Consider the following 13,800-nt stretch of genomic DNA (forward strand, 5'->3'; position numbering starts at 1 on the left):
AGTCTGCTGGGAAATTATTAGCCCAGAGCAGGAGGCCTGGTTGTTGATTAAACAGAGCTGCCACTGGTTAGTGTTAGAGAACACGAGGCTAGATCTACAGAAGTAAAGCAACAACAAGCAAACAGAGAATGTGCATGGAGGCCCTGTCAACTCCACAGGTAGGTAAGCATGGCTCAGTACACAGAAGACTTCAGAGATAAACGGCATGTTTGTTTCTGGAGATTTAAAAAATAATGACATTCCATTGTTGCAGGGAGACTGCAATTTATTTACTATTCAGAGGCAAACAAGACGGAGAGATTTTTGTTCAACCCTACTGGTGATGAACACTACGGCAAGGTATGACCTTATCCCCAGGAGGGCTGGAGGGGCTAGAGACATTTATTTTTTGACGTGTTAGTGTCTTTTATTGGTTTAATGAAATTCCACTTTTCCTTCAACTTATAGCTCTTCTTGGACACTTTAGAGCATAATTATTGGATATCTTTTAAAAAATCCTCTGGTCACTTCGGCAGAGTTATTTTCATTAAAATCTTCATGTCATCTCCAAACTCCTAGAATCCCCATCAGGTCTGTGATCTCCTGATTCTCAAGCCCTGAAATCAACCAGAAGTCTTTGCAACCCACTGAGCTCATTAGCATTATTTTAACTCACCAACTCTCAGATGAGAAAAGAGCTTATATGTAATCTAGGCCACCTTATTTCTTGGCACATGTCCCCTCCATAATGTGTGCCAAGTGACAGTCTAGCTTGCCTATCCCACATACGATGCGGAACTTCCTGCTTCCTGAGGCATTCATTCCATCTCCGGGCGCTCGGGTACTTCCTAGATACAACTTCTCAATCTCATCTCTGCCAATTGTGGTAACTAGTGTAAACAATCTCTGATGTCATCCTCGTGGCTTGGCTGTAGAATCACAAATACTCCTATTGGCATTGTTACCAAGTTCTACCAAAGAGGCCAAGTGTGTCTGCTTGTTTAAGCAAGGAGGGGAATTCATGCTAAAGTTCATTTGTAAAGGAAGGGTGACTGACACAAAGGATCTTGTGGTCTGGATGGTAGGTGAGTACAGAGGCGCTTCTGTCCCGGGGGTGGTTTTGAGGTTATATATAAAAGCAAGATAACACTTCCTCTGTCAAGACCTCTTTTCTAACAGTACTCCAGTCTTAAAAAGGATGTCTTCACTCGGAACAGAGAAGATGGCCTCTCAGAGTGAGGATTTGGTACTTTATTTTTCATACTGTTGACTCCAGCCAAGCCACTTGGAAGCCTACATATAAATACATAAAATACTAAGTCTTTAAGAGAATTAAGTTATAGGTTAGCATAGTCTTTGGTATCAGAGGTCAGAACTTAGTAGAACTCAAACCTTCAGAGGCAGGTGCCTGCTTCCTGCATTTTGATCCAACGAGTGCAGACGGAGGACTCAGTCTCTCCTTCTGAGGTCACGCCTCCTTTAAATCATTGGGGGGTTTTCCTTGCCATTTGAAGGTGTCCATAAAAAATAAAGAGGCCAAAAGGGTGTCGAGTGAATGAGGCCTGAGAGGGTTGCTAAAGCCTTGCTACCTGGAAAACTCCAACTCAGAGGTACTTTTTTGGGTTGTGTTGTGTTGTGTTTGTTTCTCGCTTCCTCAAACTCATAACTTGTCGTTTTGTTCCAGGGCCACACATTCTCAGAATAGTGGGTCTGGGGTTCCTCACGCCGATGTCATATAATTAGCTATTAACTAAAGCAGAGCCATTTGGGTGGTTCCTTCATGGTGAGACTGAAGGACAGGGTCGTCCAAACCTGTATGAACAGGAACTACACTTGCTTGGCAAAAAGGAGCTCAGAAGCCGTGATGTCGTCAAGTGGCGAGGGGAAGATAAGTAGCCTCCTGAGATGGGCTATGAGCACATCTGGCACAAGGGGCATGGAGGAGAAATACTTAAGGGTTTATTTAGGTCAGCGATTTTCAACTGGGGTGCCACAAGAATTTCTAAAATGTGCAATTCTTGACTATTTAGTCAGGGGCACTTACCTCTTTCCCCTTAGATTGTTAAATTAAAAAATCACAACAGCCAACACAACAATAGCCGTCTGGTGTGAATGCCCTGTCTTGAACCTTAAATACATGGGTCATATAACAGAGTTGCTACTTGTTGGTTATGTTGCATAATAAGGTTGCATCTGATTGTTTAATTCTTGGTTCAGAAGTTCTTATAGGCACTTGATTTATTTTTAAAGTCACGGAGCAAAAAGGGTAGGTAATTAGTATTATTATTTTTGTAAATAAAAATTATACCTATTTTTTGTCAGATTGGCAAAAAATATAGTCTTTGGTGTGCCATATACTTTTAGTAATTAGTTTATGTGTGCCACGAGATGAAAAAGGTTGAGAATTGCTGATTTAGGTCATTAGGATTGTGAGTCCAGGGGAATTAACGGAGCCTGACTAGGGCTGTCCTGCCTATCTGAGGACTTGAAGACTGGAACCCTCTCTCTCTCTTGCTCTCTTTCCTATAAAAGGAAAGGGAAGCCAACCATGACTTCTCAAAAAGCTATTATCTTAACCAGAGTTCTGGGGTATCTGGCCTAGGGAAATGATACAGATTTAGCTCTCGGGGACCACTTACGGCAGAAACGGGTGTTTACAAACCAGTGGGCTGCTTCCCACTTTGCAGTCAGTTCTGAATGATCCTAGGGTCCTGCAGACGGGACTGCAAGACGCTAATTAACTGAAATTCCTACTGAACCTGATGCTGGGGGAGAGGGGTGGCCTGATATCAGCAATTCTCCCTCACCAAGCCTCACGTGGAGGTTGTTAACCAGCAGTAGAGCGGCTTCTTTAGATTTTAGTTGCTTGTTATGTCTCATACTCAGAAACGGTGAAAGACCTTTAGATGAGTGTGGAGGAGGGGGGGCAAGCGGTGGGAAAGGAGGGAGGTCATTTTTTTCGTGACAGGAGAATGTGCCTTAGACAATTGAGTGTTGCCTGTATTTCAGTTTAGATTCTTGGATAGTTCGGAGTTTCTTCTTATCTGATCTAGAAGAACAAGGCTTTAGATGATCCAAACCTGAAATCACCGCCCCAGGAAGTCTTCGTACCAAGCCTTAGGACAAGGCTTCAGTAAACACTTCTCTTTAAAATTGCTTTGCTCTTTGTGAGGCTAGGATGGAGCTTCTCGTCAAAACAGGTGCCCTCTTTTCTCAATCACAAAATAAAACTTCAAGGCAAAGCTCTTAGCAGCACATGGAATCAGATGTCCTATTGTACAGTTTAATGGTGTAATCCAAACTGAGACGTGTGGGTCAACGCGTACAATGCCTTATTTACGCTGGTCTTCAGCATCATTCCTCATAAAACCAAAAACCCACTCAGTCCCTGAGTGGCCAGAATCAGGAAGAAGCTTTTTTCTGCATCTACATGAATGGCCTTTGGAATAACTGAGCAGAAAAAGCATAGCGATGTGAAATATTCATAAATTACTGAGTCAGTTCTAGCCAACCTCTTGGAACTTCTTGATTTCCCTGGTCCAAGGTGTATCTCCGGGTTCTGGAGATGGACAGGCTAGTAGCAGTGTCAGAAAAGAGGGTCGCTAACTAGACAACACCTCAGATAGGAGATTTGCCTTTTTCACCACAGAGAAAGCCCACATCGCAGGAGAAACGCAGCTCTGGCCAGAAGTCTCTGGAGTAATAATCCTCAGAAATGGTACCAGAGGGAGCAGCTAGAGTGCCTCAGAGTCTGGCTCCTTGAGCCATGGTCCAGCAGACTGTGTCTGAGGACTTCCTGTTCCTAAAATCATCCTTGGGATCTATCCAATGAGGCTTGAGATCCTAGGCCGAAGCCGCAGACCGGCTCCATTCCCAACCGAGACTTGCAGAAGACGTCAGGAAGGCTGGGCCTTAGTATCCCAGACGGGCGTTCACAGCCCTGACCTCGCGGCTCTCCCGGGCTCCGGACTCGGCGTCAGCACTGCACTTACTGCCTCTGCCGCCTTTCTCACACACGCAAGACAGACGCAGCCAAGCGGCTCTGCGAGCCCACTTCCACAACCGCTGGCCTGTGAAGTCAGCAGAGTGCCACAGCCGCAGAACGAAATGAGGGAAGTGGGACTGAGACACAGACATCCTGTCCTCACTACATCGAGTGGCTCCAGCCCGAGAGGGCAACAGAGCTGATTATTTATGTGGGACAGAGCCGCCCAGTGACACAAGCTCATCTTCTCTGTAGCCGCCGCTAGGGAGAGAGCATTTTATCCTGAGTCTGTGGGTTTAAACGGTGCTGATCTTTGGCTTATGAGGTCGGCGACAGGAGGCAGTGGTCAGGAATGCCCAGCTGCTGACCAGGGTGAGCAGGAGCGTGCTGAGCAGAGCCTGGGCAGGCGTTCTGCTCAGGGTGAAGCAAGTGGCAGCGAGCTGGAAGTCCCAACTCTTTCCACAGGCCAGAAAAGAAGAAAGGGCTGAATCAGTGGCAAAGAGCTGGAGCTGCCCCATTCAGCCCTCACCGCCTTTCCAGGACTCTGCCACACCCAGCTCTGTTCTTCCCTGCAGGACGGGCTGTTCTCCGGCCGGGTCTCACCTTGTATAGGATCGCTTCCAGCTAAAGATCTCATCCAGACTGGCAGAGGGCGAGACCTCCCGCTTCTGCAGGGTTCCCCAGCGACGCCGGCCCCCTAGGAATGAAGCTCGGTGCTTGCTCAGCCCCTTCATTCTCTCTTCTGTTCGGAAGAAGTCAGTCAAGGCCCGCAAGTACTCCAAGATGACCTCGTGGCTCCACGCTGGCAAAGGCTCCTGGCGCAGGAAGCCACAGTGGCCGCCCCGGGAACTGAGCAGGAGGAAGAAGTATGGGTTGCTATGAAAGAGCTCAGTGGGCAGAAAGTGGTCTGGGGGCCCGCACACCGGGTCGTCAGCACTACAGATACACAGCACGGGCACAGCTGCCTCGTCCACATCCCGGAGGGGGTCGTTGTGGTCCCAGTAGGTGTCCCAACTGATGGGGAAACTCTTGGTGTGGCAGAAGAGGGTCTCCTCAAACTCCCGCAGGGAGCGGCTCCTGAACAGTTTGCGGGTGTCCACGGTGTCCTCCAGGGCCGTGGCGTACCTGGCAGCAGGAAGGTAGGAAAGGGGGAAGAATTAGAAAACAAATCAACAAACTGGTGGCCCACAAGCCAGATTCTGGCCACAGCGGCTTTCTTTGGCCATATAATATTTTTTAGAAACTTCCATTTCATTGTCATTTAAAATCAGGAGTTTTCACATCAATTGCAGCTATCAGGTTCCTCCAGGCAAATGAGAAGACCGGGCGACATGCGCTGGCGTTCCTGAGGACAACAATCAGGGTATTTCCTCCCTCCTTCCTGTGCCACAGTTCCTACCAGGTCTGTCATTCATGGCATTACCTGCCCAGCACAGGGCAGCATTTAACTTAGTCACATCTCACCTCCTGTCCTCAACTTCTGACTCTCTGTGGGGAACTTGCTATGAACTGTCACCTCCTGAACCCCTCCTAAAATAACTCCCTGGCTCAGACTATCCAAACCAGCAGGTGCCCCGTGCCCCCAAAACTGACATTTTACTTTTATTAAAAATGTATTAGTTAGTGTATTAAAAGCAAATATGCTATCCAGATAAAGACAAATGAGTGTATCAAGGTTTTCCTAGAGAGGGCTGGATGGCAGAGAAAATGAGTGTAACTAATTTACGGGGTGAGTTACCAAACGGGAGCCTAAGAGCAACTGTTCCGGGGAAGGGGGACACCTTTGCTATTGCCACCTCCCTGGAGAAGGCCTGGGGCCCTGATGAGGATGCCGGGATGGGCAGCTCAGACCTTTGGGTGGATCAGTCCAGCATTATTAGTCCACTGAATTTGAATGTGTGTCTCCTGAAAACACTCAGAGAGGCTTGCCCTGAGTTTTTAATCCCAAACTTCCATGGGCAGGGCAGTTACTAAAGACTCAGGTTTCCTCTACACTTTCCTCAGCCTCCAGCTGGTGCCCGGGGTCAGCCCTGGTGGTGATTATTTAGGGATGGAAACTGGCAATTAAGCCATATGAGAGCACCTTGTCCCTGGCCCGCTCTGGCAGCTCTGGTTGCCATGGCAGAGTGCTGTTGTTGAGGCTCAGGGTTTAATCTCAGAAGGCAAAACGGGGCAAGAAAAGAAAGAAATCACAATTGCCACCGTTTATTGAGCCCCTACCCAGTGCCAAGCCCTCATTTCCATTATCTCATTTCATGCTTATAAGTACCTTGGAAAGTAGTTATTATGAACCCCATTTAAGTGAAGAGAGAAGTGAGACCCCAAGGAGTTCACTACCTTGCTGGAAATTCAGGATTTGGGCCCAAGTGGCCTGACCCCACGTCCCAGGTCTTACAGCCACACCAGGCTGTTGCCATAATGTCTTTGACCTCATTTTGCCATCTCCTTGGCAGGCAACAGTGCAAGCTGAGGCCTGGTTGTGAGCCGTGCGAATGTCTCTCAGGTCTTCTCAGGGGAAAAGTCTCACCTGTCTCCCTGGTGCTGGGGTAGACGGTTCTCTTTATGGTGATTTAAATATATATATATGTTTAAATATTCTTTAAATTTTTGCATTAAATATTGACTACATACCTAGGAATACGTGAAACACTTGTCGGGTCTAAAAAGTTTTAATACCACCAAAGTTTTTATTCCTGTCACCTCCAGGCTCAAAGGCTATAAGAGGAACATTCTGGACAGATAACCAGTGGCAAGTGCTTCCAGAGCGCTCTTTGCTGATTTGACAAGTTGCAGACTAAGTGGTAAATGTGGGGCACTGCCTCTGCTGGGGGGGCAGGTGCTCAGGTTGCTAGGACACGGTGAGGCCGAGTGGGGGGGCAGGGCAGGAGGCCCTGCTTAGCATAATGATGCCGACTGAGTCGTCTATGGATTTTACCCCGGCTTCCCTGGTTCTCTCTAGACTGGAGGGTTTGGGCAGCTTCAGAGAGTGTACGAGGAGAACTTCGCCCGAATTGCCCCAAACCTGTTTGAGTGAATACCAGGCAGAGCCGCGTCTCCGTCAGCCCGAGACCCCTAGCCCCCCCCCCGCCCCCCCCGCCTGCGGGCCCCGCGCCCCACCTGCTGAGCGCGATCTTCTGGTGGAGCAGGAAGCCGCGCTCGTAGGGCCAGGGCAGGCCGGCCTCGAACCACTCGCGGCAGCGCAGCACCGGGGAGATGCAGGCGGCGCCCGTCACGTAGCTGGAGGAGCCGCACTCGCCCAGGTAGGACAGCAGCAGCGCCGAGCCCGAGCCCTCGCTCACCGCGAACAGCGGGGCCGCCGGGTGTCGGAAGCGGATGTAGGTGACGGCCTCCTTGAGATCGGAAGGGTCCCCGAAAGGCTGCAGCCGGGGGCTGACCAGCGGGCAGCCGTGGTGGCCGCGGCGGTGGAAGATGACCGGGTAGTAGCCGCGCTCCAGGGCCAGCAGGCAGAGGCCGAGCACGTTGCGGGTGAGGCGCCCCCACGCATTGGGGATCACCAGCAGCACCGCCGGAAGGGCCCCGGCGCTGGTCGCTCGGCGGCCCCGGGCGCAAGGTCCCACGACCCAGTCCAGGGCCACCAGCCCGTCGTCCGCCAGCTGCAGGTACTCCCGGGCCAGCTCGGGCCCCGGCCCCGCCGGCAACACGAAGTGGCAGAGGGTCTGCAGGTGGGGCCCCGAGAGCCAGGAGCGCGGGCCCGGCTCCAGCGCGGCCGAGCGTCGCAGGGCGCGCAGCAGGCACTGCGCCAGCGCCGACGGCTTGCAGATGAGCCGGCACCCGCCGGGCAGCGGCTCGCGCCCGTCGCCGAACCGGTCCGCGGGGCCTCCGCCGTCCGCCTCCCCCGCGCCGTCCGGGCCCCGGGCCCCCGGCAGCGTCCCGGCTCCGACGGCGCGCCTGCCGAGGCGCCGCAGCCTTGGGGCGAGCAGGCCGAGCAGGGCGACCGCGGCCAGGAGCAGGGCGAGGGCGGCGCCCCACGGCGGCATGGCGAGGCCCGAGTCCCCGGCGGGCGGCGGCTGTCCCCTCGGCGAGCTCCCCGCTCTGCCCGCGGCTCCGCCCGGCCGCGGGCGGCTGCCCAGGGCCCTCCCGCGCGGGGGGGCGCTCTCCGGATTGGCCGCGGCCCCGAAGAGGCAGCCAGTTCGGGCCTGGCTCCCCTCGTCCGCCCCCCACTCCCGCCCCCGGCCCTTTGTACAGCGATTGCGACAAGCAGGGGCAGAGGGTGAAAGGAACCGAGGCCACGGAGAGGGAGCGGGGACGCGCCGGAAGGGAGTGGGGAGGGCAGCGAGCCGAGGAATGGGGTGTTGGCGGCGGAGAAGTGGGGCGACTCCGAGACCGAGGCTTGGGGGACCGGGATGAGCATGAGTCCCCTGTCCCCCCTCCTCCGCCCGGGAGCGGCAAGAGAGAGAGAAGTGAATGGAAACGCAGCCCCCGCGCGGGCTCCCCGAGCTGCGCCCAAGGCACCAGCCGCGCCTCCCTCCCCGGCTCGGCCGCGCTCTGACCTCGGCGTTTCTCTGGCCCCGTGGGCACCGGCAACTGCGCAATACCCCAGCCCGGCGGCTTGTCCGGCCCAGGGCCTGCGAGGACCAAGCCCAGCGGGTTTGGGCGCGAGGCTCGCGCGCCGCGGGCCCCTGGTTCCCTGCCGGCATCGGTGCGCTGCTCCCCTGCCCCCGGGAGCGCGGGGCTCCCCCCAGGAGCCTGACTCCAGGCAGAGGAGATCTTTAAACCCGCTCCCTAGGAAGGACTTCCCAGGAGAAACAGCCCCACGCCTCCGACAATAAGCGGGGGGCAAAGACGCGCTCGGGGGCTGGGCCGAGGAGATGCGGGTCACCCGGTGTCGGGGCTGTGGCTGGGGGGACACTGGAGTCCCTTCATCATCTCGATGGCTGGCAGTTACTGGGGGGGCGGGGAAAGAGTTAGGAACCCCTTTGTAAGCCGTAGGTACGTGAGACGGGGCTCACATAAGACATCCTTCCTCTACTTGGGAGTCTGTGGCCGGCGTTCTCAGCCCTCACCCTTCGCTCACGTTCCCGTCTTTCCCGACTTCCAAATCCCGAGGAGAGCCGAGGAACAGGGGAGCCGGCTGCAGAGGCGGGGCCCGCCGCGGGGAGGTCCGGCCGCCGCTGCCCGAGGGGGCGCGGCCTGCGGCTCCTCCCCTCCCGGCGGCCGGCCGCCGCCTCCCGAGCGCACCGCCGGCGAGCGCGAGTGGCGGCGGAGGTGGGGACCCAGCCGCGCCCGGCCCGGCCCCGGCCTCCCCGAGCTCCTGGGCCTGGGGAGGTGCCGCTCTGAGGCCCTCCGAGGCTACTCCGGGTTCGGGCCCCATTTGCGAGGGCGGGAGCTGGATGGGCTGAAGGTGAGTCTCTAGAGCGAGGAATCCCTTCCTCCCTCGGCGCAGACTTCGTGGTTCTGCCCCTCTCCCCATGGACGGGTCTGAAGTGAGTTTGCGGGAGGAGCGTGCGGGTCTCCCCTCCTGGGCCACCCGGGCCACAGGGACCCCGTTCCCGCCCTTCGCCCCGCTCCCTGATCCCACCCGGGCGCTGCAGCTGCGCTCCGCAGGCCGCCGAGACCCGCTGGGACGAGCCCGAGCCGGGAGGTGGTCCCGCCGGCCTCGCGGCGCGCAGCGCTCCCGCCGGGCTCCCACACAAAACTTTTCCGCCTTGGGGTTCGGGACGCTTGCGCGCAGGGTCCGCGGCTGCGGGTCGGCGTTGGGCGGGGCGGGGGCGGAGCGAGAGCCCCGCGGAGTTGCGGGGGCGGGGCGAGGCGGGGGGCGTACGAGCCTGGGGAGTCCGGGCGCGCGGTCTGCTGCGGGGGTGGGGTGGGGTCGGGGCCGGACGGCGCGCGCGAGCCCGAGGTCTACGTGGGCGCGCGGGGAGCGGGGCGGGCCGGGGCCGGGAGGGCGGGGCGGGCCGGGGCCGGGAGGGCGGGGCGGGCCGGGGCCGGGAGGGCGGGGCGGGCCGGGGCGGTGCGCGCTCCCTCCGTCCCTCCCCGCGGGCGGCGGGCCGGATCTGGGATGGCGCCACCTCCGCCTTCGCCCCAGCTTCTTCTCCTGGCAGCCCTGGCGGGGCTCCTGAGTCCCACTGAGGTGAGGCGACCGGCCCCTGAGAAGGCCTCGGCCGCGCATCTCAGAGCCCTTTGCCGAAAGTCCGTCCTGGAAGGAGTGGCGCGCGGAGAGAGAACGAGGAGCCCTCCCCCCGCGGGCAGGGCCTGGGCTGGGAGAGGGCAGGGCCCGGCCGTGGCCAGCGCCCTAGCTCTTCGGTGCCTTGGACCCACAGGTGATGACTGAGCCGGCGGAGGACTCGGGAGCCCGTTGTCCGGAGGGCCTGTGGCCTCTGCCCCCACAGGTAGGAGCCTGGAGGGCGATGTGAGAGAGGGTTCCTCCGTCCCTCAGTCGCCAAGGTCTTCATCCCAACCCGGGGAGGCATGGGGCCTACTGCCTCCTCCCCACGCCCCTGCACAGAGCCTCCCAGCTGCTTTAAGCTCTTTTCTTTCCCTACATATAGGTGTCACCAAGAGTGACCTACACACGGATGAGCTCAGGGCAGGTAAGTCCCAGCAGGAGCCATCCTTGTTGTCTGCACTTGTAGGCTTTTTCCGCCTCTCTGCTCCTCAGCTCCATTCCTTACAGCTTCTCTCAGGTGGAGGCAATGTTCTTAGTCCCGAGGGCGAGCCAAAGGCCTCAGTCCTCTGCAGCGCAGGTGTCAGGAATGCTGTTGGGTAGCTGGCTTTGTGGGCAGGAGGCTGCAAGGGGAACTCTGAGGGTAGTAAAAAAACAACTCAAGTTCCAACTCTGCTGTGTGACTGATGGAGGTCTCCTGACTTCTCTGGGCCCCAGTTTTCTGTAAGAGAGGATATTAGGAATTCCCTTACCCGTGAGGAGTAAATGGTGTGTGACTTTGGAAAGGACAAAGCTATATTGTGCAGAGTGTGCCTCAGGTTACCAGGCTCCAAACTGTGGGTTCACCTTGCTTGGATGCCTCTGTTTTCGCCAGTAGCCAGATAGCTTCCATATCCCTTTGGTTTTCTTTTTGAAATATCTCACTTTTTTGATCCTTGTAATAGTTCCAGGCCAAGAGACCTCATTCCACCTACCCGGCTCCTTTCCTCAAACAGCCCTTTCATTAAATCATTTTGCTGTTCAGAAACCTTTGATGGCTCCTTATTTCCCACCTTATCATGGCCATAGTCCCTTGCCTGGCATTTCAGGCCCTGCCTAGTTAATTAAGCCTTATCTGACCTCTCCGAGTCTGTGGTTCCTCTGCAGTCGTGGTGGGCTGCTCATCCACCGCGTGTGGGTGCCAGGCTCATTCCCACAGCTGTACCTTTGCTCCTATGCAGTCTCCTCCACACCTGTCCTGTCCTGACCTGAGGCTGAAGCAGGCAGCTCCCTGGCCACCTGCTACCCAGACCCATCCATCTTCAAAGCCCAGTGCAGGAGTCAGCTCTCTTATGAGACCTTGCCTGATCACATCAGCCCTTATTCAGCATCTTCTCCAAATCTATGTAATGCTTATGACTTAAATCTTATAATTTAACAACTAATCAATTTGAGTTTTATTAGTTTGCTCTTTCATTTGCATTAGTTCTGTTTCCTTGAGTTTCCTTTACATTCCCTGCAAGCGGGATCCAGGAGTTCTCTTTTGGCATCTCCTACAGCATCTGGCACAGTGCTGAGCATCAGGTCAGCTCAATCAAAGAATGTTAATAATTGATAAAGTGTTTCCATCCTGGGATTGTGCACCTGCTGCCTGTGCGTCCTGTATTTGGATGCTTTGGGAGACTGACTGTTTAGATAGGATCAATGAAAAAAAGACCTGGTCTCCACAGAGAGGATGCTCACAGTCTAGACTGGGAACCTATAAAGCCATCATTGCAGGTGCAGAGAAATACAGCTAAAGAGTGTGGTTGGAGTCTGACAGGGATAACCAGGCACGCTGTCATGGAAGCTGTGAGCTTTGAGGGGTGGCACTTGATGGAGGAGGGGGAAAGGAATGCTCAGAGGCAAGAGGGGGTGCATGCCAGTACCCAGGATCTTTTGTCCTTTCCTGAGCCCTGATGGTGGAAAGGTTATGTGGCCATCCTGGGAATCCCTTTAACCTGGCCCCCAGGATGGGAGAACTTGGGATTCTCAGGGAAGGACTCGGCCTGGCTTGATATCTCTGTGCCTTTCCTCCAGGCTGAGGATGTCAGCTTCCTCTACCATCCCTGTGCCCACCCCTGGCTGAAGCTGCAGCTTGCCCTCCTTGCCCACGTTCATGTGGCCCAGCCCTCACTGGCCCCCAACTCCAGCCTCACTCAGGATCGGGTAAGTGGTTGGTGAAAGTCGGTTGTCTGGCACTGGCAGAGGTTGCAGCCCCATGTGCAGGGAAAGGAAAATTCAGGGGCTTCCTCTTGGTCTTTCCTCACTTCATCTTAGCTCTAACAATTACCTCCTTTCATAGCCCCTGGTGTTGGAAGCAGGGGGTGTGGTGCTGGAGATGGCATGGGTGGAGCCAGCCTGGGCTGCCCACCTGCTGAAGAGAAGGCGGTGGAAGAAGCAGAGGAGGAAGGCCTGGTTCCTCTCTAACAGCCTTTCTGGGCCCTCTCCCTTGGTGCAAACCTTGGGCAGAGGGAGGCTGTGCCGGAGAGGGTGTGTGCAGGTAAGGGCTGTTGGGTCCAGGCTTGGTCATTGGGTTATCTGGGCAGAGAAAGGGTGAGTGCTGTCTTTTCTCCCCCTAGGCCCCGGCTTTGGCCTTTACTCTGCGGAGCTGGCGGCCCCCAGGCACAGAGGTGGTGTCTAGAGGGCCCAGGCAGCACTCTCCTGGTGGTGGTGCCAAGAGGCGTGGGCTACGGGCTGCCCTTCGTCTCCAGTCTACTCCCTCAGCCTTGAGGTTCCCCTCTGCTTCCCCACGGAGCTTGGAGACCAGGAAGCCCATGTTAGGATCCCCAGGTGAGGGGGATAATGCCCCATCGGTGCCCACTGCCCCCCTGCTGCCTGCGGGGCCTGGAGGCAATGCCAGCTCCAGGATAGAGACTCAGGTGCCCAAAGGGCAGAGCAGCCCAGGTGGCTGTGCCTGTCCCAGCCGGGCCTCCCCAGCCCCTCGGGCTGCTGCACCTCCGCGGGCAGCCCGGGGCCCCACCCCACGCACGGAGGAAGCTGCCTGGGCTGCCATGGCCCTGACCTTCCTGTTGGTGCTGCTCACGCTGGCCACACTCTGCACTCGGCTGCACCGAAACTTCCGACGAGGGGAGAGCATCTACTGGGGGCCCACAGCCGACAGCCAGGACACTGTGGCTGGTGAGCAGTTCCCTTCCTCAGCCGCCCCGCCCCGCCCCGCCCCGCCCCCCATGGCTTCCGGGCCCTTGACCGCCTTCTGCACGGCCCACAGCTGTGCTTAAGCGGAGGCTGCTGATGCCCGCGCGTCGGGTCAAGCGCTCGCGCCGGAGACCCCTCCTCCCACCCACGCCAGACAGCGGCCCAGATGGGGACAGCTCCGACTGACCTGCCCCGGCCCTGCCACTGTGGCAGGTTTTGCCCCTCCCCCGGGAGGCCGCGACCTCTGCCACGTGGACCTTGCGCGGGGCCGCCCCCTGGTGGCCGAATGGAGAAGTCCTGCCTAAGCCTTTGCAGAGGGGCTGGTCCTTTCACGTGGTGTTTGCGGGGGAGGGGTGGCCGAGGGGAGAAAAAGGAGCGGTCTTAGCCTCCCTTGCCAAAACTCCGTTATTTTTAATTAAATTATTTTAGTAGGACCTGGTGTTGAGTTTGTACATCTGCCATACAGACACACTTGCACCCACCCAGGGCACTGTCTGAGGCCATTTAGGTTGTGTGTGAGGTAGGGAGTCTGTAA

The 13,800-nt window shown here is 56.5% G+C and overlaps 2 protein-coding genes across 8 annotated transcripts; one reads left to right on the forward strand and one right to left on the reverse strand.

Annotated features, from left to right (window-relative positions):
- Positions 1 to 249: 249 nt before the first annotated feature.
- On the reverse strand, positions 250 to 8,002 carry ABHD15 (abhydrolase domain containing 15). The gene is made up of 2 exons (XM_081161251.1): positions 7,082 to 8,002; positions 250 to 5,089 (listed from the first exon to the last, which is right to left on the reverse strand). The coding sequence occupies exons 1-2, from the start codon at positions 7,960 to 7,962 to the stop codon at positions 4,564 to 4,566; spliced, it is 1,407 nt and encodes a 468-aa protein (XP_081017377.1). The 5' UTR covers positions 7,963 to 8,002; the 3' UTR covers positions 250 to 4,563.
- Positions 7,198 to 13,699, forward strand: TP53I13 (tumor protein p53 inducible protein 13). Of its 7 annotated transcripts, none has more exons than XM_081161255.1 (8): positions 7,388 to 7,450; positions 10,246 to 10,314; positions 10,474 to 10,515; positions 11,847 to 11,918; positions 12,147 to 12,275; positions 12,412 to 12,609; positions 12,689 to 13,247; positions 13,339 to 13,699. In XM_081161255.1, the coding sequence occupies exons 2-8, from the start codon at positions 10,249 to 10,251 to the stop codon at positions 13,449 to 13,451; spliced, it is 1,179 nt and encodes a 392-aa protein (XP_081017381.1). In that variant the 5' UTR covers positions 7,388 to 7,450; positions 10,246 to 10,248; the 3' UTR covers positions 13,452 to 13,699. The 7 variants fall into 7 exon arrangements, with proteins under 7 accessions (XP_081017383.1, XP_081017381.1, XP_081017380.1 ...); XM_081161254.1 differs by lacking the exon at positions 7,388 to 7,450 and adding an exon at positions 9,162 to 9,326; XM_081161252.1 differs by lacking the exon at positions 7,388 to 7,450 and adding an exon at positions 9,944 to 10,055.
- Positions 13,700 to 13,800: the final 101 nt, after the last annotated feature.

Source organism: Miniopterus schreibersii (assembly GCF_964146895.1).
Source record: "Miniopterus schreibersii genome assembly, chromosome: 16".
Taxonomy (NCBI): Eukaryota; Metazoa; Chordata; class Mammalia; order Chiroptera; family Miniopteridae; genus Miniopterus; species Miniopterus schreibersii.